The sequence below is a fragment of the Manis javanica genome, chromosome 16, assembly GCF_040802235.1.
Source record: "Manis javanica isolate MJ-LG chromosome 16, MJ_LKY, whole genome shotgun sequence".
Lineage (NCBI taxonomy): Eukaryota > Metazoa > Chordata > Mammalia > Pholidota > Manidae > Manis > Manis javanica.
The window spans coordinates 57,733,417-57,758,872 of record NC_133171.1 but is presented as its reverse complement, the minus strand read 5'-3'; the positions used below and the strand labels follow the sequence as shown (position 1 = coordinate 57,758,872).

The 25,456-nt window shown below is 47.3% G+C and overlaps 2 protein-coding genes across 19 annotated transcripts; both read left to right on the top strand.

Moving 5' to 3' along the window:
- Positions 1-6,161: 6,161 nt before the first annotated feature.
- KIFC1 (kinesin family member C1) lies at positions 6,162-19,239 on the top strand. Of its 4 annotated transcripts, XM_073224488.1 has the most exons (12): positions 6,162-6,493; positions 9,733-9,792; positions 12,259-12,399; positions 12,513-12,612; positions 13,152-13,205; positions 13,324-13,374; positions 13,575-13,975; positions 14,617-15,396; positions 16,038-16,328; positions 16,429-16,502; positions 16,647-16,722; positions 19,070-19,239. In XM_073224488.1, the coding sequence occupies exons 3-12, from the start codon at positions 12,373-12,375 to the stop codon at positions 19,112-19,114; spliced, it is 1,899 nt and encodes a 632-aa protein (XP_073080589.1). In that variant the 5' UTR covers positions 6,162-6,493; positions 9,733-9,792; positions 12,259-12,372; the 3' UTR covers positions 19,115-19,239. The 4 variants fall into 4 exon arrangements, with proteins under 4 accessions (XP_073080589.1, XP_017510623.2, XP_017510622.1 ...); XM_017655134.3 differs by lacking the exon at positions 9,733-9,792 and having other exon boundaries at positions 13,665-13,975; XM_017655133.3 differs by lacking the exon at positions 9,733-9,792 and having other exon boundaries at positions 13,578-13,975.
- A 599-nt stretch (positions 19,240-19,838) lies between these two features.
- On the top strand, positions 19,839-25,390 carry PHF1 (PHD finger protein 1). 15 transcript variants are annotated; one of them, XR_001852334.3, is made up of 16 exons: positions 20,305-20,477; positions 20,734-20,830; positions 21,209-21,383; positions 21,475-21,556; positions 21,668-21,763; positions 22,168-22,268; positions 22,368-22,516; positions 22,678-22,773; positions 22,972-23,040; positions 23,172-23,295; positions 23,399-23,466; positions 23,629-23,733; positions 23,866-24,044; positions 24,133-24,227; positions 24,486-24,566; positions 24,727-24,859. XR_001852334.3 is itself a non-coding variant. In XM_017655125.3 (16 exons), the coding sequence occupies exons 2-16, from the start codon at positions 20,748-20,750 to the stop codon at positions 25,016-25,018; spliced, it is 1,803 nt and encodes a 600-aa protein (XP_017510614.1). In that variant the 5' UTR covers positions 20,305-20,477; positions 20,734-20,747; the 3' UTR covers positions 25,019-25,390. The 15 variants fall into 15 exon arrangements, 11 of the variants coding, with proteins under 11 accessions (XP_036879549.1, XP_036879546.1, XP_036879548.1 ...); XM_017655125.3 differs by having other exon boundaries at positions 23,855-24,044; positions 24,489-24,566; positions 24,727-25,390; XM_017655124.3 differs by having other exon boundaries at positions 23,855-24,044; positions 24,727-25,390.
- Positions 25,391-25,456: the final 66 nt, after the last annotated feature.

Below are 25,456 nucleotides of genomic sequence, written 5' to 3'. Positions count from 1 at the left end.
CTTACTACACTGATGGACAGTGACTGCAGTGAGGCATTGGGGGGGACTCGATAATGTGGGTGAATGTAGTAACCACATTGTTTTTCATGTGAAACCTTCATAAGGGTTTATATCAATAATACCTTAATAAAAATATATTGTATAAAAAATGAAGTGAGATTTTAAAAAGTATAGTTACACTACTTTTTTCTTTTATGACAAACTTTTTTCTAAGGTGCAATGATCATAGAAATGAAGATGTTTTATTTAGGCTTACTTTAAAGGGTGTGTCTTCCCTGGATCTTTGACATTGCTTTTTGGAGTAGTAAGGGACTCTACAGAAGGAGTGGCTGCCTCCTGGGAGGGGATGGAGGGTGTGGAAGCTGTGAATGGTACTCCCTGGCAACTGAGACTGGAGACCAGAGTTGGGGGGGAGTGGTCTTCACATCTCAAGGCAGGGACCTGGGAGAACGGGAGTGTGTGCACGGGCCCCTTTTTATTTAACATCTTCTGTTTCCTGTCAAAGAAATGATAGTAAAATACAGAAAACCACATTTCTTTCTTCTAACACAGCTTCTAGCCCACTTAAATGGCCAGTTATTTCCATGTCTGGATATGAAATTTCCATTATGAGAAACTCTCCAGGGCCTCTATTCAGTATGGTTTGTAGTCATGGAATTTTGTGATTCGGGCACATAATTAGAAATAACATTTCTGTAGCAGTTTGAGATGAAACTTAGATCATAGTCTGGCTTCTAAAAGTGCCCTCAAGCCCGATGACACATGGGCATCCTCGACTCAATACTGCTTCCCCTCCTATTCCAAATCTGTGTCTTTAGCTGTATTTGGATAATCTGGGAGAGCAGAGAATAGAAGGATGAGATGGCAAAAGAGACTACAGCCATCAGTTTGGAGTTAATGTCAGGAGCTCTCTTATCTTTCTGAGAACTGCAAAGTCACTGGGGAAATAATTACCACATGGACTAAATGTCTCTATTAATCTTTGGGTAGAAAAGTGCTAACAGGAATTTTCTGATGTCCCCCATCTGACCTTTTTGTTCTCAAAAACATCTCAATCGATATCATTTGGGAAGGGGAATTTACTCTTTGGTATCAAGGAAATCTTAAAATAATTTTTTCATATCTAGGTATTATAGCCAGATTACATGACATTAGAAAAAAAGTGACTCTTTATCTTATGCCTCCTTTTTTTCCAAACATAATTTTGAATGTAGTGTATATACAAGGTGGTGGTCTTCATCATTTACATCATAAATGCTTTCTTTTGTGGAGGATCCAAATGTAGTGATATGTTTTTAAAAGCAGACATGTTATCATACCATTTTTTTTCACTTGTACAACCCACAAGGATGGAAACTCTAGATTTGGAGTCTAACTTGACAAGATAGTATATAGATTTGATTAATCATAACACATCAGTGAGGTCCCAAATAGTGGGGTATCAATATAAGGTCCATGTACAAATGTAAGTTCATATAACATATACAGTCTTAACTCAAAGTGAATAACCACAATTTACTATAACAAACATTCTCCTATATACAATTTCCTAAACAAATAATCAAAATCTTAAATATTAGGTTATGATTTCTGGAGTTAGAAGTAGCCTATCACAGAGGCTACATGACTTTATTCTACTTTTTAAAATGGAATAGTAGTTACTTTTACTAGAGACAGAGGATGTGTAAAACTAATCTTAAAAAACTTTTTTCCCCTTGGCCAAATGTAGGTCCATTGTAACCCGGAGTCAACCATGATACATACTATCTATAAATATACCTTTGCTTGTACCTGTACATCTGCCTGCACCTGTACCTACCCATACCTGTACCTATACTTATCTTGCATGGAAAGGCCTCATGTCAACAAAGTTCTTTTCTTGCAATATTTACCATTAAATATTGTGACTTGTGATTGATTTCAACCAAGGTTAGCCTTTTAAAATTTCTAATTATTTTTATGCCACATCTTTTAATGTAGAATCTTCAAAATCACTATTTTTAGTGTCTGCATCACATTCTACATGTTCTCAAATGCCTTTCTCTCATAGAATCCATCTTGTTTGATGACTGTACACTGAATGGTGTGGCTGTGTGTTTAATGTCTTCCTCTTCATTTGACTGTAAGCTCTCCAAGGGCAGGGTCATGTCAGCTTTAGCTCAGGGTTGAATCACCAGCAGCAGCACTTTTGCTGCCCCTAATAAACACAGCAGATTTGCTGCCCCTAATAAACATATTATATGTAATATATATGTTATTATTAAAGTGTATAAATTAAATTTATATTTTACAATATAGATTTTTCACCTTCCATTTACTAATTATTTATTGGTGGAAATTTGGGTTATTTGTAGTACTTTCTTTCATTAAATTGTTTTGTGCATTTCTGATTATTTCTTTAGACTAAATTCATAAATTGAAATGCTATATTAAGAAACATTGGTACTCTCAAACTTCCTGAACTTCTAGGAAATGAGTACCAGTTTATACTCTCAGCAAAAATGTATGGGAGTATCAGTTTGACAGGGAAACATTTCATTCTTCTCATTTTCTTTTAATTATGTTTATCTTATTGTGTAATATAATCATATGGCTCTAAATGCAAGCGTATGTGTTGGCCTTGGGGCACTTTGAATTGCCGTCATCATGCTGTCTTGCTCTTCACTTCCTACTCTGCCTAGACAATGTGGATCCCTTTCTCTCACCCCAAATACTTCCTTTCTGAGGGACAAGAGGCTGATGGTGCACCTACGGCCTAACAGTAGTTATGTCCTTCTACCACAGGCTACTCAAATATTGGTGCTTGGAGAGGCCCCCATAATTGCCACTTGTGGATTTGGGGCAAATGGACAGAAGTAGGGCTCCTCCTCTGCTCACTGCTTCCGGGAGGTGAGTGTCCAAGAGCTCCTGGAGAAGCCCTCTGCATCCTTTTCTCTGGAGCGTGTAGACAAGGACCACTGCAGCATCAGAACACTCTGGGAAGAACCAGAGGCCTTCCTCTCTAGAATAAGTTACAGGGCCCACTTCTCTCCATGACTGCCTATGGAAGGAAGTGGGCCTCCCCAGCATAGGACTGCTATCTATGACTTGGTGTGTTCTCAAGTGAAACTCTGGGAAAAAGGGAGAACAGTCACCTCTGGTTGGGTCCTCTCAGACCTCCAGAACTAGACCCATCCCTGCGGACCTCAGCCTCTGGCCTGCACCCATAGCCCCACTCCTGTCGTGATGGATGCTGCTTTTTCTCCACTACTATTCACCTTGCTGCTCACAGCTGAGAAACTCCTCTGGAAATCTTTCTCCAGCTACTCACTTCTGAGGAGTGTGGACACAAGAATTTGCTTGGTAGGAGGAGGGGATGAAGGGCTGATGTCTTTCAGACATAATCAAGGTAACATCACTGTCACCTTGCCATCTGTGGAGAGTCCTGCAAAGGGCTGGGCAGGAGAAAAGGAACCTACCTATGAAGCCAGGAAGAGAAGGTGAGGGAGGAGGGGATCTGGGGCTCAGGAATGTGATTTACAAGGTAGGAAATCCTCCCCAGCTTGCAGAGGGATCTCTAGGGAGGGGGAAAGGACCATCAAGAGCTGTCTCACCCAGCCTGCTGCTGAGGTGGGCAGATGGGAGAAACTAGCAGGACTAGGCATTGAGGATTCACTTCATTATCTTCCTTACCCCAACACCAAAGCTTTTGAGAGAACCAACATCTTTACAATTATCAAGTCTTTCTCTGTATGTACATAGTGTATCTTTCCATTAATTTAGATTTTCTTTAATAACTTCCAGTAAAATTTTTTCACTTTCTCCACAAAGGACTTGCACACCAATTGTTAAGTTTATTCCTAAGTAATTTGTATTTTTGTTGCTATTGCAAATGGCATATTTTTCATTAAAATTTTTATTGTAATACAACAAAAAGTACACAAATAAAGTGTACACGTTCACTTTTGTATATTCATGTAACCAAACAGTATACTTTTTAAAGCTACACTGTTGGTTGCTGATGATAAAGATGCAATAGATTTATATGTTGATTTTTTTCTATATTGATTTTGTACCCAGCAAGCTTGCTATACTCACTTATCAATTCTATCTGAATTTTCCTTTGGGGCTGCTACACATGCAATGATTTCATCTGCAAATACTGACATTCTTCTTTCCAATCCTTATATACTTGTTGTTATTTACTGGACTGGCTAAAACTTCCATTATTGTATTGTCTAGGATTACTAAGACCAGCCATCCTTGCCTAATGCCTCATTTTAAGAGGAATCCTTTCACCATTTCACAATTACTATGACGTGTGCTGTAGGATTTTTAAAGATATCTTTATCAGGTTATGGGATTTTCCTTAATACCAATGGATATTGAATATTTTGAGTAGTTTTCATGCATCAGTTGAGATGAATAAACTTTTCCTCCTTCAGTATCTTTAATGGGTCCATATTTCTTCTGGTCAAACATTTGTTTTTTAACGTCCGTAAATGTCTTTTGAGATACATTTCTTCTCAGGCTTCCTTTCCAGGTCTCCCTCTTTTCCCATTCATTAAGCTGGTCTTCTAGAATTTCCTCCTTCATTCCTCTCTTTTCTAGCTCCAGCTTTTTGTAAGTTTCCTAAGATATCAAAGGTTGGGGGATGATGACTGGGTTTGCAGACACCCCATCTTTTCACAGTTGGTTCCCCTTCACAGGCAGGTTTCAATCCTAATTAAAGCACATTAGAAGATAGGTGGCTTGGGTTCCAGTTCTGTCTATGTTCAATGCACCAAGACAGGTTTCTTAGTACCTGCCTTTCAGTCTCATAAATAAAATCCCTGTCCTGCCGACTTCCAGGACTGCTTGGAAACGCAGATCAGTAAATGTAGTAGAACTACTCTGCAAACTATTCACAGTAAGAGGTTGTTCTTGTTACTAAGAGTGTTAGATGTAGTGTGAGATAACAGATACAAGTATATCTCAGAGACATTGCAGGTTTATTTCCGGACCACCACAATACAGTGAATATCACAATAAAGCAACTCAAATTAGTGTTTTGGTTTCCCGGTGCATATAAAAGTCATGTTTATGCTATACTGAAATCTATTTAAAGTGTGCAATAGCTTTAGGTCTGAAAAGAACAATGTACATACCTCAGTTAAGAAATACTTCATGGTTGAAAAATGCTAACCCTCATCCGAAGCTTCAGGGAGTCATAACACTGATCACAGATCACCATAACAAATATAATAATGAAAAAGTCTGAAATATTATGAGAATTACCAAAATATGACAGAGACACCAAGTGAGCTCTTGGAAAAATGGTGCCAATAGACTTGCTGGTGCAGAGTTGCCACAAATCTTCAATTTTTAAAAAATGCAGTATCTGCCAAGCGATGCAGAAGGACTTATGTCTGTATAGCTTGGATTTTGAAGCTAATGAAACTCTAAACCTACTCCCAATCAGCACTGTGACCTTGCACGTGTTAATCTTTCTAAACCTGTCTCCATCCAGCTTGCAGGTGAGATATGCAAGCACTTAATGCACGGTAAGAGCTCAGTGAATTGAGCTATCATGAAAATAGATAATGCACATGTAGACAGTCTGAAAAACATAAAATACTCCCAAAATGGAAGCAGTAAACCGTGGTTCAGGCGCAGAAGGCCGTAAAGCCAGTTACCCAACACCAGTAACAGCACCCACGTACTTAGGAGGTAGGGTGAGGATGGGGAGCTGCAGAGAAAAAAACTCAAATCCGCACTGTCGGACTTCCATGGAGAGCCAAGCTGTTCCTAAGATCCCTAACTGGTGAGAAATGCCAGAACTCCCAAGGAACGGACACCGCAGGAGGGTTACAGGTTCCACTTGCAGTACCAGTTCTACTTTGCGGGAAGACGCTGCGCACCAGCCGCAGTCCGGCCATCGGGGTGGGGGCGGGGCTAAACAGTGCGTTTCCCACTGCAGTCGCTAGGAGGCGCGCGTCTTGCACAGCGCCCAGTACGAGCCCTCCTTTGCGCACGCGTGATTCCCTTCTTCCAGCGTTCCCGCCCCCACACCAGTTGCGCTCACGCGACGCGTTCCAGGCATTCTCTGACGTAGCGCGCGGCGGCTGGGAGCCGAGCGGAAGTCCTGTGCGGTTACTGCAAGAGGAGGGCTGGGCTAAGAGAGGAAAAGTGGAGCGGGAAGTGCGACTGACCGTCCCTGGCTCTGGCGGAGCAGGAAAGAAAAAGCTCGCCCGGCAGGGTGTGGCCTCGGGAGGCGGAGGGCGCTGCGATTGGCCCTCGGCTGTGGCGACCGTGACGATTGGTCCCTGCTTGCAGGGAGAGGTGAGAGGGTATCGGCGGTTGGAATTCAAAAGTAGCGGGTGTGGCGACAGGCTGGTGTCGCCGGAGCCAGGAGCGCGCGTGGTCTGCGTCGCAAGCGGGCTAGAGAACGCGGATCCCGGGATCCCCAGTGCCCTGTCTCTCCTCCATTGCGTTTTCCTGGCGGTGTGGCACGCAGCTGGACATGGAGCTGCAGGTGAGTAGAAGCCGGAGCTGTCCTCCTGCCCCGGGGTGCGGGGACGACGGACGGCCGCCTCCGCAGCTGATAAGCCCCCGACTCCCGGCCGGCCCTGGGTCCTGCCTGGATGGAGGGTGAGGGACCGTGCGCCCCGGCGCAGGAGAAAGGGATGCGGGAGGGGGAGCGGAGAAAGCAGGGAGCAGCCCCAGCAGATCGGAGGGCACACCTGCCATCCTTTTCCCAGCTTCAGGGAGCCCTCTGCGCTCACTCATTTCTCTAGGATTTCCCATTTCAGATTCTCAGGTTTGTCTGACACGTATCCGTCTTTCCTTTCCTACCCACGATTTCAGTGTCTGATTGAGAAGGGAGGGAGCTGAGATGACCTCTACCTTTGGAGAAATGCTGTCTGAGGCCAAATCCCAGCCAACGTCCTTTTGTCCCCTCTCTCCTCGTTGCTGCCGCTTCTAGGGTGTAGGAAGGAGCGAGAGAATGAGGTTATCTGAACTGAACTCCTCATCCTCTCTCCTTCCCCAGGTTTTGCAGAGATCTCTGCCCAGTGGGAATGGTTGACTTAGTTTCTTCTCTCATCAGTGCCCTGCTGCACTCCACAACTATCTTTAACCTCCCCTTTTTGAAAGAGGTGTGTGACGGCGTATTGACTTCTGGTGCTCGAAAACCTGCTTAGATCCTTGTTTACTAGTATTTCACATTCAGATTTGCCAAGCGTCGAGTGTTGACTCCATGTCTTTGTATCCTGACAACCAAAAAGAGCAGTAGGATGTGATAGTGAAAAGTAGTAGAAGCCTTTTCACATTTACTCACCAAATAATTTACTGAGCACCTACTATGTGCTACACACAGTTGTAGCTACTTGGGGTACAGCAATGAAGGAGACAGAAATCTCTCATTCTATGAGAGATAGACTATGTAATAAGCAAATAATGTAACTATTAGAAGATGATAAGTGCTATGGAGAAAAGGAAAAATTCAAGCAGATTAAGAGGGAGGAAGAAAGGGAGGCCAACTGGCAGGAGAGGGTATTAAATAGGGGAGTCTTAGTAAACTCTTTTAAGAAGGTGGTAGTTGAATGAAGACTTGAAGATGAGGGAGATAGCAAGTGGATATTGAAGGAAGAGCATTCCAAGCAGAGAGAATCTACTAGAGCAAAGTGTCCCTAATTGTATAGCTAAACTGGTGAGCAAGGGGGAAAGTTGTGGAAAGGGAAGTCAGATAATAGAGTGTAGGAATTGTTGGTCCCATTTCTTCTTGTGGGGACATTGTGAGGACTTTGACTTTTACTCTTAATCAAATGAGGAATCATTGGATGGTTTTAAGCAAAAAAAGAGACAAGATTTGTCTTACATTTTAAGAGGATCATTCTAGCTGCTGCATTGAAATTAGACTGTAAGGGGGTAAGGATAGAAACAAGGAGAGTTCTTAGGAATACATTTATTAGCAGGTTTTCTCAACTTTTGCCCTCTTGACATTTATTGTGGGGGTGACCTCTGCATTGTCTGGTATTTAGCAGTATTCTTGGCCTTTACCCACTAGATGCTGGTAGTAACCCTCACCTAATCATAACAACCAAAATGTCTTTGGATAGACATTGTTCAGTGTCCCCTGAGGAGTAAAATCACTCCCAGCTGAACCAGTGGAGTATGATATCTAGGTGAGAGATGATGGTGACTTGGACAAGGGTAGTAGCAGTGGAAACAGTAACAAGGGGTCAGATTCTGGATATATTTTGAAGATAGAATCAGCCATGCTTTGCTGACATTAGATGAAGTGAGTAAAAGAATGAGAGGGCTTTGGGTTTTTTGCCTTGAGCAATTGAAACATGGGTTATATCAACTGAGACAGAGAAAGCTGCAAGAGGAGCAAGTTTGAAAGGGGTTTGGACATCAGGAAGTCACTTTAGATGTGTTAAGTTTGAATGTTTATTAGATTTCCAAGTGGAGATATTGAGAAGGCAGTTCAATATAGGTTGAGGAGTGAGGTCCAGGCTTTAGATATAAATTTAGGAGTTGTCAGTGTATGGATGGTATTTAAAGCCATGGGAGTGCACAGGCGTGTGGATAGAGACCATAAAGACCACTGATAAGAGTTTGGAGAGATGAGGACCTAACCATGAAATAGGAAAACCAAGAGAGGATGGTCTATAAGCTAAATGAAGAAAGCTTATTAAGGAAAGAGTGATCAGTTGTATCAAATGCTGCTGATGGGTCAAGAAACATGAAGATGAAGAATTGACTTAGCAACACAAGGTTACCTGTATCCTTTAGGAGAACACTTCTGGTAGAATGGTGGGAGTGAAAGCATGATTGGGATGGGTTTATGAGAGAAATTGGACACAGTGAATACTATATAGAGAACACTTTTGAAGAGCTTTGCTGCAAACGACATCAAAGAAAAAAGGTAGTACTTGGCAGGGAAAGCAGAATCAAGAAACTCTTTTAGTCTAGAAGAAATGATAACGTGTAGTGAACTGATAGGAATGATCCAGTAGAGAGTGAAAAGGTGACAATGTAGAGGAGAGAAGGAAAGATTGCCAGAGTGCTGTTGCCAAGCAGGTGAAGGGGTGGGACCTGATGCCCATGAGGAAGGATTGTCTTAGGAGCAGGGCATCCATCTCTGATCTTGTGAAGTGAGTGTAGGTGGAGTTAGATGAGTATTTGTTTTATATAAGGTTTAAGTGCTAATGCTTCTCATCGTAGAAAGTTGCGAGTCATCATGTTTAACTTTATAGATGGGAGAAAAATAAACGCTATCCTGAGTAAGCAAATAAACAAACCTTTAATACATTTTCTGAAACCACAGAAATTTCGGGGAGATGGGCCTTTAGTAGATCCAGTCTGTAGTGTAGAGAGAACAAAGAGCATGGCTTATAAAAAAATTTAGTGTTTGACCTTGGAATACTTAAAGAAAAACTTTGTTTTCAGACTATCTTTGGTTAAACTAAATTAAAATCAGCATTCTTTGTCCACATTTCTACAGGTGGCAGGAAAAAAATGCCACCACCTTTTTTTTCCTTTTTATTTCTAGAGAAGCTAATTGTTTGGATATATCAGTTTGTTTTAGTATTCCCCAGCTGGTGGACATTCAGTTTCATTCCTTCTAAAATGTATTGAGTCTACCATGTATCTCATAACCTAAGGAAAGACAATAAACTAAAAAAAAAAAAACTGTCAAGTTGTTTTAGAGTTTTCTCTATAATGAGACTCTGTGAACATCCTTGACTGTATTTCGTTGTATCACAGGTAGCTCAGAGGCACTTTCCCAAAGCTGAACTTAGCATCTCTTGAAAACCAGCCTTTCAGGTATTCTCAGATCCCTCTGTATTATTTCTTACAATTGCATGTAAATCTATAGAGATTTTAAAATGAAAAGCTTTAAAAAACGAAAGAAAGCAAAACCAGCCCTTTCTCTTGTGATCTTGGTTGTTGGAACCACGACAGGCATCTTGGAGTCAGCCTGGACTCTGCATTTCACGCACTGCCTGCCCTCTACCTCCCATTCCCAAACTAGCTCCTAATTATGTCTGTACTTGGTTTTGAGTAATCCAGACCCCATTACTTGCCCTCACAGATGGATTATTACTTAACCCTGAAGCTCCTAGTACAGCCTCCTGCACTTGAGCTCCATGAGAACTAAGCTCTAATGTCCCAATGCATCATTTATATCTAATGAACTAGCTTCTCTCTTATGCATCTAAGAATGGTAGGAGGTATATAATTCCTTGGGAGAATTGGGAAAGTGGATCATTTTCTGTAGAGCTTGATTCTTTTACGGTACCCCAGTATGGAAAGGCTGCCCTAGAAAGTAAGCTCTGGTAAGGCAGGGACTTCATGTTCGTTATTCTAGCCCAAGCACCTAGAACAACATCTGGTTGTTCTAGGGCCATCTTTCAACAAATCTTAGCGCAAATCCTTGTTGAATGAATGAATGAATGACGTAGTTTCTCTGCCTGTGATGCTCCTCGTCTTCTACTTCCATTCATTCCCCACATTGTTCAGTTTGCTTCTTCAGTACAAATCTAATCATATTATTTTCTTCACAAAAATCATCAGGGTGTGTCTTGCCTTTAGTAAACCCTAGACCCTGATTATGGCATACCGACTGCCGCAATCTTTTCCCTTCTGCCTTTGTTCTCATTTCCCAACTTTCTATACATATCCCATGCATTCAGCTGAACAGACCAGTTTGTTCTTCCATGCACCCCTCCTTGCTTTCTGCCCCAAACACTCTTCCTTGTCTCATGCTCAAGTTAACCCTTTCTCATCCTCAAGACTCTGCCTAAAAAGACTTTTTAGTTGGGGGGACTTGGTGATTGGGGGAGTCTAGTAAACATAATGTTCCTCATGTAATTGTAGATTAATGATACCAAAAAAAAAGACTTTTTAGACATGTTCTTCGACACTTTCCCCATCTGAATTAAATGCCCACCTTCTCCTCTGAGCACCTTTCATGATAATACCACTCAAAAAAGTTATAATAATCTGTTTAACTCCTTCTCTTCCCCACTGACCCATGAGCCTCTAGGGCAGGGATCATGTCATTACTTACAAACCCAGATCATTTCTGGCACATTTCAAGCACTTAGTAAATATTGAGTGAATAAAGTAAGCTGAAGGGCAAAGAAAGACCGGCCTTGGAATTTAAAGTTACCTGTAGTGAAAATCAGAAGTTGATACATACATGGTGCTTTACTAATGATGGGATAGGAGTAGGGTGACCACTGCTCCCAGTTTGCATAAGAAGGACCTGGTTTTAGCATTTAAAGTTCTGTGTCTCAAGAAACCCATCAGTCCTGGGCAAATGGTTGGTCACTCTTCATAGGTCACCCTTGATAGGTGGGCATAATCCCCGGGCACCAATTGCGCTACTTAGAGGAGAGGATCTCCCTTTCCCACAGCCCCTTCTCATATCTGTACTTTGGTGGTCTTCAAACTGGTCATGCTGCTTCCTAGTCTTCCTCACACAAGTCAGCCTATACAACTCATTGTTATTCTTTACAATAGGCTCTTTAGTCTATTTTTTACACATCTGATCAGAAACTGTATCTGGCTTTCCACGTGTGCAGGGTTAAAGCTAAACTGCTCCTTTGCTCAGCATCAAATCTCTACAAGATAGTGAAGTCTAGCAGTTTAAAACATGGCTTCCAGAACCAGACTGTCTAGATTTTAACTGTGGCTCTGCCTTTTGCTTGCTGATGACCTCTCATCAGCTGTTTTTACCTCTCAGTGCCTTCCTTCCCTCATCTGCAAAGTGAGGCTAATACTAGCACCTCCTTCAGTGGACTGCTGTGAGGATTAAGTTGATACAGATAAAGCATTTAAAACAGTTCCTAATAAATATTACCTGCCCTCCCACCCAATCTTCAGCTTTGTCTATCATTCAGTCTCCCTTATTTATGATTCTATAGTCCAGCTGAAAGGGCTTTTGGGTTTCCCAGCCACACCACATGCATGTTTGAGGTTTTTTCCTTCTAAAAGCAGTGTCCATTTCAGTCTGCTTATTTAAGACTACCCTTGAGGTTAGCTGATGTCCAATGTCCGTCCAGCTTTTCCCATAGAAATTGCTCCACTTTTGCACTATGACACATTTCTTTCTGTGCTTTCTGGCTGGTACTTAATCTGTGAGCTCCAGTTTGTGGCACAAAATGTACTCAGTTGATGCTTGTTGGTGGTAGTGTTAAGAATTAGGCTAGGGGGCCAAGAAGGGGAATTCGTGGGACAGTTGGGCTCTAGGGTGTTGTCTTAATAGTCTGGTCTCTCTTTTCCCAGGAGAGGTCCCCCTTGCTAGAAGTAAAGGGGAACAGAGAGCTGAAGAGACCCCTGGTCAAGGTCCCTTCCCAGTTGCCTCTTCCTGGAAGCAGGTTTAAGAGGGGGACTAATCAGATGGAGGATGCCTTGGAGCCAGAGAAGGTGAGCTGGATTTTGGAAAGCTGTATGTGTGTGTATATAAAAGAGAGGGAGAGAGAGTGTGTGTGTGAACCAATCATGGAGGGTAACTATGGACGCCATTCTTGTTTTTCCAGAAAAGGGTACGAGGCCTGGGCACAGCGACCAAAATTGACACATCCCACCCCAAAGCACCAGTTCTCACCACAGTGCCACAGACACGAGGCCAGACTGCAGGTGGGCTCTAGGGGTGGACAGAGACTAAGAGCATGGAAGCCCAGTGCTCTTCAACTCACTTATTTTCTTGCAATTTTATCTTATTTTGAATAAGTAAGAAATTTCACTTGCTTCAGAATTCCAAAGGCATGAAAGTTGTTCTGCAGTGAAGTCTCCCTCCCACCCCTGTTTCACGGCCACTTAGTTCCCCTCCCCAGGGGCATCTGGATGTCCTTCCAGAGATATTCTGTGGGTATTCAAGCAGACGTGGACATGTTCTCCAACACTGTTTTACATAAATGGTAGCATACTTTGTGTGTGCTCTGCCCCTTTTGCTCTTTTTGCTTATTTTTGCTTATCTTGGTCCAACTTATTTATTAGTATGTTGAATAATTTACAGTCCTGGGAAGGGTATCTTTAGGAGCTGGCCAGACTTAGGTGAAGAGGGAAGTTATCTTATTTGTAATCCCCAGAAAAAGCAACCCTCTGCCCCTGCCCAACCAAAGTACATGCCATTCTGAGAGTGATCATCCTTTTTCCTCTCTCCCATCTGCTGACAGCTCCAAAAGGTCCCAAGAAAATAGGACCCCGATGTTCCACAGCTATTGCTACAGGTAATAGTGCTTAAGAGCTTGGGCTGAGAAGAGATTTGGGATATGTGTGAAGGGAGAATAATGGAGGTAGAGGGACACTGGTGCTATAATTACTTATGTCAACTCCCCAATTCTCTAGTGTTGAAGAATCAGAAGCCAGGCCCTGCTCTTCCTGCCCAGAAGCCTGGCAGTAGGTGACAAACATATCCTTTGGGTGAGAGGATGGGATAGGGAAGAGGAGGTGGTGAGTACCCAGAAAAATCCATTTTGTCTCTTCCCCATCTGGAGGGGAAGGAGATGTAGTATCAGATGTGGAGGCTCTAAAGGCTAGGGAGGAGAGAGAGGGCACCAAGACTTCCCTGACCTTTGTCCATTCTGTGCCCATCTTAGCAGCAGCTGCTCCTCCCATGCTGGGAGGGAAAAAACCAACCAAACGTCCAGCCTGGGACTTAAAGGGTCGGTTATGTGACCTAAATGCAGAGCTGAAATGCTGCCATGAGAAGACTCAGATGTTGGGCCAGGAGAACCAACAGCTGTGGAGCCAGCTTAGGGAGGCCCAGCAACAGGCCACAGCCCTGGGGGCAGAGCGCAGGACACTGCAAGAGGAGTTGACCAGGGTGCGGGCCCAGGCGGAACAGGACCACCAGGAACTGGAGACCCTGCGTGCCCATGTCCTAGAGCTGGAAGAGCAGCTGGGCACGCAGCAGGGCTTGGTGCGAGAGCTCCAGAAAGAACAGCTGGGATTGCAGGAGGAGCAGCGAGGCCTGGCCACCCGGCTAGAGGAGCAAGAGGTAAGGGCCACCTCTCCAAACGCTGACTCTCCTTTCCAGGTGACCCTGAAGTCACTTTCGGCTTAGAATCTGTGACCACCTCTCTCCAGCAGTTCACCTCTGTCCTCTACACTTTTCCTCCCCAGCCCACCCCTGCCTCTGTCTTTGCGCCCCACTTCTCCCTATCCTTTAGTCTGTTTTCATAGCTTGCCTCTGGATCTGTGTTTCCCGTAGTCCTCCATTCCCCTCTTCCTTTCCTGATCAAAAACCCCCCTGTCATTCTCTCTCCCTCTTATGTTCATTTGACTCCTTGGTGAGCACCAACTAGATGGATTACTTAGGGTCTCTCAAGTGGCTCAATCCTTACTTCAGGGCATTTTGCATATGCGTTTCCCTCTTTGTAGAACGTTCTGTACTCTATCCTCCTCTTGGTTTCCTCCTGTACTTTTGGGTATCAGCCTAGATATCTTCCTTGTGCCCCTTCTGGGTATTCCCATAGGGCTCTGTTCATGTGTCATGATTCCTATTTTCTTCTAGCTTTCTTTACCAGACGATGAAGTCCTGGGGTGCAGAGACCACCCTGCCTCCACCACCCACCCCATCATGACTCGTCCTTATTCTTGGTTACATCTCACTCTCTGTGTCTGTTCTGTTCCGGACAGAGGAAGCTGCAGGCATCAGAATCAGCTCTGTCAGAGAGCCAAGCAGAGGTGGCATCTTTGCGCTGTGAGGCTGCAGCCCAGGTAGCCTTACTGGGTGAGCAGGGAGAACGTCTCCATGGGCTAGAGATGGAGCGCCGGCGACTACACAACCAGCTACAGGAACTCAAAGGCAACATCCGTGTGTTCTGCCGGGTCCGCCCTGTTCTTCCAGGGGAGCCCACTCCACCCTCTGGCTTCCTCCTGTTTCCCTTGGGCCATGGTGGGCCCTCTGATCCTCCAACCCGCCTCAGCCTCTCCCGGTCTGATGAGCGTCGTGGGACCCTGAGTGGGGCACCAGCCCCCACTACCCGCCATGACTTCTCCTTTGACCGGGTATTCCCACCAGGGAGTGGACAGGACAAAGTGTTTGAGGAGATTGCAATGCTTGTCCAGTCAGCCCTGGATGGTTACCCAGTATGCATCTTTGCCTATGGCCAGACAGGCAGCGGCAAGACCTTCACAATGGAGGGTGGGCCTGGGGGAGACCCCCAGGTGGCGGGGCTGATCCCTCGGGCCCTGCGGCACCTCTTCTCTGTGGCCCAGGAGCTGGGCTGCCAGGGCTGGACCTACCATTTTGTGGCAAGCTATGTGGAGATCTACAATGAGACTGTCAGAGACCTGCTGGCCACTGGGACCCGGAAGGGCCAGGGGGGTGAGTGTGAGATTCGCCGCGCAGGACCAGGGAGCGAGGAGCTTACTGTCACCAATGCCCGCTATGTACCTGTCTCCTGCGAGAAAGAGGTAAGGACTGAGGGGCACTGGTACTGGGAAGTGAGGGGGAGCGGGGAGGGTGACACAGATGGACGTGGATGGAGAATTGAGCAGGCAGGGTAAGCTGTGAGGCCAGATGGCTACACCGGTCTTGGCTGGTGGATGGTAAGGTGGATCTGAGAACTGGGGAGGAGTGGTGCATCTGCACCAAGGAATAGGGGAGAGACCGTAGGCCCCCTGCCTGAAGCACGCTCAGGTCTCAATTCCTACTGCTCTCCCTGCTCAGTTCACTCTAGCCATGCTACCTTCTGGCTGTTACTTGGCCCATTAGTCAGTCTTGTATCAGGGACTTTGCATTTGCTATCTCCTTTGCATGAATATTCCTCTCCTGAAATAGCTTGCTTCCTCACTACCTTAAGATTTGAAAGCAGTGAGGCCAACCCTGGCCATCCAGTCTAAAATTCCTTCACCCCATTTTCACAAACTCCATATTTTTCTGTTTTATTTTAATCTTTATACTGTCAGACCTACTATGCATGTTATTTATTTTGTCTTCTCACTGGCTAGAAAGAAAGCTCCAAGAGGGCAGGTGCTGACTTGTTCATTGCCATACCTGACACTAGTGCATGACTTGCTGCCTGTCTTTGCCCTTTGCTCTTCCCCAACCCCAGGTGGAGGCGCTGCTCCATCTGGCCCGCCAGAACCGGGCTGTGGCCCGCACAGCTCAGAATGAGCGGTCATCACGCAGTCACAGTGTGTTCCAGCTGCGGATCTCTGGGGAGCATGCTGGGCGAGGCCTGCAGTGTGGGGCCCCCCTCAGTCTTGTGGACCTAGCTGGGAGTGAGCGGCTAGACCCTGGCTTAGCCCTCGGCCCTGGAGAGCGGGAACGCCTTCGGGAAACACAGGCCATTAACAGCAGCCTATCCACGCTGGGGCTGGTCTTCATGGCATTGAGCAACAAGGTGGGAATGGGTCTGGGGGCACGGGGGCCTGGGGATAGGTTGGGGTTGGCCAACCTGAGCCGTGTCCTATGTTAATCACCTATCTGCCTCAACCGTCTAGGAGTCTCATGTGCCTTACCGCAATAGCAAGCTCACCTACCTGCTGCAGAACTCTCTGGGAGGCAGTGCTAAGATGTGAGTGAAAGGGACAGGTAGAAGGGGGTCAATGGGAACTGTGGTGCTGGGGTCAGGGATGCAAAAGGGGAAACAATGGAGACCTGGTCCAGGCTCAGCCCAACCACTGATGCTGGGGTTTGGCCCCTTCTCCTCTCTCTACAGGCTCATGTTTGTGAATATTTCACCCCTAGAAGAGAACGTCTCTGAGTCCCTCAACTCCCTACGGTTTGCCTCTAAGGTGCAGTTACTACCAAGCCCCAGGCCCTGTCAGGACCCCTGGGTTGTTTAGATTTCTCCACCCCAACTCCTTTAGGCCAGGGGGTACATTCATCCTGAAAGGATTCACTTTTGCCAGACATCTGGGGCACTACCCATTTGGATCCATCTGTAACTGCTGGCTTTGGGGTTTTTTTTTTTAAGTGTTTAAAAATAGGTAGTTTAAAAGATCAAAACCATGTAAAAGCTATACACAACAAATGAGGTTTGATACCACCCCTGTCTGCCCATCATTCCCACCTACCTAGTAGAGGTAGTCATTTTATCATATATCATTCTACTTAGCCTTCCAATGTTTCATTTTGCAAATATAGGCAATATGCATGTGCATATTCTTATATAAAAGATTTCTCTCTCTCTCTCTCTCTCTCTCTCTCTTTCTCTCTCTCACATATGTGTTCTGCACTTTGTTTTGATTAACAAGACAGCCCCAAGATGACTCTCAGCACACAGAGATCATCCCATTACTTTTACATCTGCCTAAGACTCCATGTGGATGCACCAAACTTTATCCACCAGTTCCCTCTACTGGACACTTGGATTGTTTCCACCTTTTTTCTATTACAAACAATGCCATGTTAACTATCTTGTGCATGTTTTTTATTTGTTTAGTTATATCTATGTAGGGAGAGATTCCTTCAGTGGGTTGCTGGACCAAAGGAGACTTACATATTTTTCAGTCCATTCCAACGTGTGTGAATTCAGGCTCCAAAGCCCACTTAAACATTAAGTGGAGAGAGGGCCGTGGCCATGAATCTCTAGGAGACTTATGCTTCCTCCAGTGGAGTTGAGTAGAGACTTTCTTTATGATCTGCCTCTGGAGGGTAATTTTGTCTCAGGGAACTCCTCTTCCTGAGGGAATAACCCTACAATGGATTCTGGCTTTATGCAGGGTGTGCCCTTGTGCTGTACTTGGGTTCCCCCACAACAAGCATTGGTTGCTGCTGTGAAAGTAGTCTGCCTTTAACACCTTGCCCTGGTCTTCTGCTTTGATCAGGATTTTCTTTGTTATCTTGCAAGTTCAATCAGTTATATCAACATCATTATCACCCAATAACATGAGCTATTTAATATCCTCTAATACCCAGTTTACATTATTAAGTTTCACCTGATTATCTTAGAAACATCTTTTATATATTAGGTTTGTTCCAGTCAGGATTGAAGCAAGGGCTACTTGTTTTATTTGGTTGAAATGTTTCTTAAATTTCTTTCAACCTAAAATAGCCCTACCTCCTTTTATGGCATTTATTTATTGAAGAAATAGGGTCATTGTCTAATAGAAGATTACCCATATTCTGGGTTTTGGTTAATGGTTTCCAGTTTCTTCCATAAATTTTGTTATTATCTAGTAGTAGATTTAGGGGCTTGATTAGATTTGAATCAGGTTCAAATTTCTTGACAAGAAAACTTACGTGATGCAGCATACTTTCTATTGCATCATATCAGGAGGCATGATATAAAAATTGATCATTGGATTTGGGTATTCTCAGCCTGATCTATCCATTAAAAAACTCCCTCTTAGAATTGTCCACTTGCTGATTTTTATCAATTATCATTCCTAGATCTGTTATTTCATCAGGGAGTTTTAAAATGGTAATTTTTCTAGTTTTCTCAATACTGTATTTATTAGTCACTATTCTTCTATAAAGAATTTCTCCTTCCCATCATCCACATAGGAAAAGCAGGATAAATGCTGGACGCCTTAGCAGTTTTCAGTAGTATAAGTTAATATCCTGGCAACTTGCAAAGGTGAACGAGTTTTATCATTTTACCGATGGCTTATGTATTTGTTATATGTCCTTTGCAGTCATTATTATTCTGATTCTCAAATTGCCCAGTCTCTGGCCAATGGGAGCTCCTTCAGGTTGGCTCCTGTATCCTTTAGAAAGGACCCTAGTAGTCTTTAGATTCATCTTGTACATTTTCTGCCCTACACTTGGAATCAATCGTTTCCTAGGAGCTTTGGTTTTGCTGTTAATGTTTTATCTATCTTATGAATGTTGTTAATGTTTTAACCATTGTAGTAAGTGGTGGGAGGGCTCTAGTCCACAGTATTGCTGGAATGGAAGCTTGATCTCTTTCTGCTCATGTGTGGGGCAGAAAGTCATTCCTTCTTATGCCTTTTCCCCTCCTCCAGACCTAGTATGCCTAGAAGTAACCATAACTGAAACCAGGAGGAACCCACCTTCAGAGCCCTTGTTACAGTATTCTCTGAGTGCAGCCTTAATATTGGAGGTGGGAGGCGATCTTGGAGAAAACCATTCTTTTGGGTACTCTGAAAACTTTTCCTGTCTTAACTCTGTCCACAGGTGAACCAGTGTGTTATTGGTACTGCCCAGGCCAACAAGAAATGAAGACAGATCCAGATCCTCGTGGGTGTGTTGTGGTGTAGGGGTAGGGAGGCTGAGGGATGCTCTAGTAGGATTGGGGGGGGGTGATGTTACCTGGGCCTATCAAATAAAGAATTTTTTTTAAAAAATAAAGGTTTTATTGCAGTTGCCCAAGGAGGGAGGTATTTTTCATATCTGTAGAGATGGGAACTGTGAATCTGTTCACTCTGCCGTCCCCTGGAGTCTGGATGGCTTTATCCAACCGCTCCCCCCACTCCCGTGTCCCTGCCCCTCTTCCATATCTGGGCAGAGTGCCCGCTATCAAACTACAGCCCTTCCACTGTCACTAGCTATATCCCCTGGCCACAGGCCACCCCAGGCCTGGGCAGGAACCCTCTCGTAGGTGCGGGAAGGTGGGAAGCCGCAGCTCGCGCACCCTCCCACAAAGTGGCTCTTTTCTCCCGCCCTTTCCCTGCCTTCGCATTCGAACCGCCAGGGCTGGCCCCGCCCGCTGCCCATTGGCTAGCTCTCAGCGGCATTACCGCTTCTCTACTAGCTCTGTAGGCCTTTGTACCCGCCCTGCAAGCGCCGGGCGGGACGCACGCACGCCGACTCCCTCGCGCCAACTGCTAACCGCCACCGCCCCAAAAGGGCGGGGTTCAGTCGTCCTAGGTGCCGCGCGCGAGAGGGGTCACGCGTGCGCAGAAGCGTGGCGGTGTCGGGGGGGAACAACTTGTCAGGGAGGGCGGGGCAAAGGTGGGAGGAGGGCGTGACGGGGGCAATGGGAAGGGTGAGTGAGGGCGGGGTCATGAACTGGGGCCGCAGGGCGGGACTTGGAGTGACCATAAGGGGTTGAGGGGACACTTAACGAATGTGGCATGGGGCGGGGCCCAGTCCGGAGGCGGGCTGCCGGGAGGGGGGATTCCTTCTTGCCCCGAGGGTGGGTCTCCCTTCGGAGGAAGGGGCTGCGGGGATTCCCTCTTCCTCCTGGTCAGACCGTGCGTCCGCCTCGGCCGCGGAGAGGCCGCCGCTTGTTGGGCACCTTCCAGGCCTGTCGGAGGTGAGGGAGGTGGGGTGAGGTGGTGCCCGGCTCCTCCTCCCCCCCGTCCTCCCCTCCCACCATCCTCCCCCCGAGCCGGTTTGTCCCTCCCCTCCGCTCCCCTCTCCTCCCCTCCTTCCCCCCACCGCCTCCTCCTGCCGCTGCCGCTGCTTTGGCTGCTGCGTCATACGCCCCAGAGCCGCCGGGACAGAGGGGCTGGGCCTGGGAACCCCCCGGCCTCTGCCTGCACGCCTTCCGACGCCCAGACGTGCCCTCCCCGCCCTGGGGGTTCGCCTCGGTCTCCCACGTCTGCCTCTGCCCGGCTTGCGGCGGCCCCAGCTGTCACCGGTAAGGAGGCGGCGGGAAGCGGCTGTGGTGGGGGGGCAGGGAGCTGGGGGTCGGCGCGCAGGGCGCAGGCAGGAGAGCCTCGTCGCCCTGGCATCGATTTGGGCAGGGCCGACTCAAGTACCTCCTCGGACTCGCCGTCTTGGGGAGTAGAACCGGGACTGGGACACGCCCCCCTCCCGGGGTACTCAGGGAAGTTATCTAACCCGGGGGCAGGGAGCCCCGTATTTGAGGGTGACCTGACATAACCTGGCAACAGGATGATTGTTCTGAATGAGGAGACACGCGGGCCTGAGAAGGCAGCCGTTTCTATTCTGGAAAACATGCCCAGAAAAGCTCCCAAGACACATCTCTAGGTAACAGAGCACCCCCAATTATGATACCTCTAAACAGTAGGTGACAGAAGAAACTGAGTGGTAACCTTTGCTTCTGCAACTACCATTTCTGCTAAAATCACAAGGCCAGGATGTAATATCCCAAGGGAGCTCTGGATACTGGCAAACTAGAGAACTAGGTTGAAGGGGGTGGAGGGGTGTTAGAAGAGAGCCAGTCACTAGAATGGGAAGAGCTGGAGTCAAGAAGTTCAAAAGGGTGCCATGTGGTTTCCTGTCCAGGCAGCTCAGGGATTTGGAGACGGGGGTGCAGCTGCTTGACTCCTTAACAGAAAAATAGGCAAAGAAAATGGAGATGATTTCTCAGCATTCATAACTTTCTCCCATCCCACTTCTGGCTAGGCCCCCCCAGGATGCAATGGCACAGTCCCCCCGGCTGAGCCGCTCTGGTGCTCCCCCCCTTTGGGACCCAACTTCCCCTGCTCCCACCTCAGGCCCCAGGCCCCGGCTTTGGGAAGGTCAAGATGTGCTGGCCAGATGGACAGATGGGCTGCTATACTTGGGGACCATCAAGAAGGTAAGACCTTTGACCTCTGTCCTGTTGCCTTTTCCCCATTCCCCTTATCTAGTTTTGATTCTATTACATCCTCTGTACTCACCCATTCCAGGTGGACAGTGCTCGGGAGGTGTGTCTGGTCCAGTTTGAGGATGATTCTCAGTTTCTGGTTCTATGGAAAGACATTAGCCCTGGTGAGACTCAGAGTCCTGAGAAGAATGCACCTCCTATGAAAAATAGAAACCTGGCTTGGGGGACAGAAAGGGACTTCAGGAGAAGCCCCCTGACACTGTGTTCCCTCACAGCTGCCCTCCCTGGGGAGGAACTCCTCTGCTGTGTCTGTCGCTCTGAGACTGTGGTCCCTGGGAACCGGCTGGTCAGCTGTGAGAAATGTCGCCATGGTGAGAGGGCAAGACACCAGAATGGTCGTATTTGGCCCTGGGCTTTCCAGGTTGCCTCTGACCCTTCCCTCTAGCACTGGTCCTTAGGCCACCTGCTCTGGCCAGTCTTCTCAACCCTGTAACCTTTCTCCTTTCCAGCACAGAGGCAGCATGAAATGGGGCTGTGTGAGCTTTGCAGGTAGAGGGCAGTTCAAATATGCCCTTTTCTAACCATATGACCTTGGGCAAGTTCCTAACTTCTAGGAGGCTCAGTTTCCTTACTTGTAAAATAAGGGTAATACAGCCACCCCAGCAGGACTGTGGTCAAGCATTCAATGACAAGCATAAGATTCTTCCTATCCCCGTACTTAGCACACACAAATATGCAGTGTGGTAAGTGGTCTGTCATCAATATTATTATTCAGCTTATCACCAGGACTGCCATGTTCCAAGGGCCCCAGCCCCTGGAGAAGGAGAAGGCACATCCTGGGTCTGCCGTCAGTGCATCTTTGCCATCGCCACCAAGGTAATGGCATCTTCCTGTGAGAACCTCTCACCCACAGCCTCTCCCAAGCCTCTCCATTCCCCACCCCTCTGAAGAAGGCTGCCTGTTCTGTCTCCCCAGAGAGGCGGTGCACTGAAGAAGGGCCCTTATGCTCGGGCCATGCTGGGCATGAAGCTCTCCCTGCCGTATGGACTAAAGGGCCTGGACTGGGACGCTGGACATCTGAGCAACAGGCAGCAGAGCTACTGTTACTGTGGTGGCCCTGGGGAGTGAGTAATGAAGGGCAGGGGCTAAGGGATGAGTCATACGGTGAGAGCAACTCTGAGGGAATGAAGGGGTATGCTGAAAGGGGTGGGGGTAGGTGGTTAGCAGGGTTTGCGGCAGTTAAGGGGAAAGTGTCTGGAGGTCACTAGTACTGTGCTCCCATCAGGTGGAACCTGAAAATGCTGCAGTGCCGGAGCTGCCTGCAGTGGTTCCATGAGGCCTGCACCCAGTGTCTGAGCAAGCCCCTCCTCTATGGGGACAGGTGAGACTGAGGCAGACTCCTCCAGGAGCCCAGGGAGCCCTCTTGCTCTGCTCCACCCTCTGTTACCCCATGTCTGGCTCAGATCCACTGTCTTCCCAACCTCAGCTTTCCTCACCCGTGTGTTCTTGCTGGGAGTCCTTGTAGCATAGGATAGTTGTCCTGTATAAGGTGTGTTTTCTTCCTCTTGCCCATGTCCAGGTTCTATGAGTTTGAATGCTGTGTGTGTCAGGGTGGCCCTGAGAAGGTCAGGAGGCTACAGCTTCGCTGGTGAGCTAGGCTGGGTACCACCTCAGTGTACCCCCATCTCAGCACCTCCAGTATTTCACTCTGCATGCCCCAACCTTCCACCTCATGACTCCCCTGGCTTCTACAATCTTGACAACTCAGTGTTTCTCCAGGGTGGATGTGGCCCATCTTGTCCTCTATCACCTCAGCGTTTGCTGTAAGAAAAAATACTTTGATTTTGACCGTGAGATCCTCCCCTTCACCTCTGAGAATTGGGACAGTTTGCTCCTTGGGGAGGTAAGGCATAGTGAAGCTTTGGGTTAGGGTGGAACAGGAAGATGTGAGGAAAAGGTGGTGGGGGCCTCAGCTTCTTGACTCCATTTTCCTTCTGCTCTCCCAGCTCTCAGACACTCCCAAGGGAGAACGTTCTTCCAAACTCCTCTCTGCTCTTAACAGCCACAAGGACCGGTAAGTTGGAGGAAGGCTCAAAAGAGATGGAGATAGGGGTATGGAAGCCTGGGAGGGGAGGGGCTGCCAGTCACCTGGAAGATCATCTCTGAAACAGACTAACAGTCTAAGAGGGTCCCTTTTCTATAGCACTGACCCGTATTATTTCTTTCCTTACCCCAGTTTCATTTCAGGAAGGGAAATTAAGAAGAGGAAATGCTTGTTTGGTCTCCATGCTCGAATTCCTCCCCCTGTGGAGTCCCCTACTGGAGATGGAGCCCCCACCAGGTCACTGGTCCAGGGGGGATGGGGAAATTCTCAGGGTATTAATCGGGGTGTATGTATGGAGATGGGGAGGTCTTTGGGGGTGTCCGGGAGGGGGCTGGGGGGATAAGGAGGCCTCTTACAGCTTCCCTTCAGGGCAGGGCCCTGGGGGAGGGGTCTCACGTCCCCTGGGGAAGCGCCGGAGGCCGGAGCCAGAGCCCCTGAGGAGGAGGCAGAAGGGGAAAATGGAGGAGCTGGGGCCACCCTCAGCAGTGCGCAATCAGCCCAAGCCCCAGGAGCAGAGGGAGCGGGCTTGTCTACAGAGGGCGCTGCAGGTATGGGGGAAAGGAGGACCCCATGGGGCAAATGGGGGTGTGGGAAAGAATCAGGGATTCTGTCTTAGTCCTTTGCTCCCTCTTCCAGGGCTCAGTGTCTCCACCAACCCCCAGCCCTAACCAGAGTTACCAGGGCAGCAGCGGCTACAACTTCCGGCCCACAGATGCCCGCTGCCTGCCCAGGTCAGTCCTCCTCCACCCTCCAACCAGATATGCTCCCTTGGTTGTCTACATCTTCTGGACGTCTTCACCCAGAATTCTTTTCCCTCTCCTTTTTCCATGGCTACCCACTTCTTCTCCTTGTCTTAGAAAGACTTCTAGAACCAATGTTTGATCCCTAGTTTTCCAGGGATGGAGGTTCCTTGGGAGTAGTGTTTGAGCTCTGCCCTTCTCAGGGGGAAAGGGCCTTCAGGTCATGACTTTCCCCCTCCCCAACCCCAGCAGTCCCATCCGGATGTTCGCTTCCTTCCACCCCTCTGCCAGCACCGCAGGGACCTCTGGGGATGGTGAACCCCCAGACAGGTGAGCTTCTAACCCTTTACCTGTGACACCCTTCTTCACATCTGTGTTCTTAAGTTCCTCAGTCTCTAACCATTTCTTCATTCCTCTGGTTCATGTGTGGCCTCCCTTTCTGGACAGTCCATATCTGCATTTTAGACTCACAGTTGCCTTCTCTCTCTAGGTCACCCCTGGAACTTCACATTGGTTTCCCCACAGACATCCCTAAAAGTGCCCCCCACTCGATGACTGCCTCATCTTCCTCAGTCCCAGTCCCTTCCTCCAGTCTTCCTAGACGCTCAGCACCCCCCTCTCCCCTGTGCCGTAGTAGTTTGTCTCCTGGGACTGGGGGAGGAGTCCGAGGTGGGGTTGGCTACCTGTCCCGAGGGGACCCTGTCCGGGTCCTTGCTCGGAGAGTACGGCCTGATGGCTCTGTGCAGTACCTGGTTGAGTGGGGAGGTGGGGGCATCTTCTGAACGGCCTGCCTCTGCCCACCTCCTCATGCACACACACACACACACACACACACACCCCGGCACTTTCATACCCTGACCTCTGACCTCACCTACAGCTGGGATGTACCTGGGGAGGTAGGGGGTAGCTCTCCCTACTGCCTAACCTGGAATCCAGGTGGGGGATTGGGGAAGAGGCTCTCTTCTCTACTTCCTTCATGATTCCTGACTCTTTCCCCATCCCTCTTCCCATTTCTTTTGATGTTATTTTGTTACAGCTTTTTAAATATTTTTAAAAATTATTTAACCCCTGGGTATGGAAACTGAGGGAGGGAGAAGAGAGATGATAAAGGATCCCGGATTCTGTATGATTGAAATAAAGATAAATAAACAAGTCTAGCAGCCCTAAGTCATTTTGGAAGATAAGGACACAGAAATGACAAGCACTTCTAGTCTTCCCGA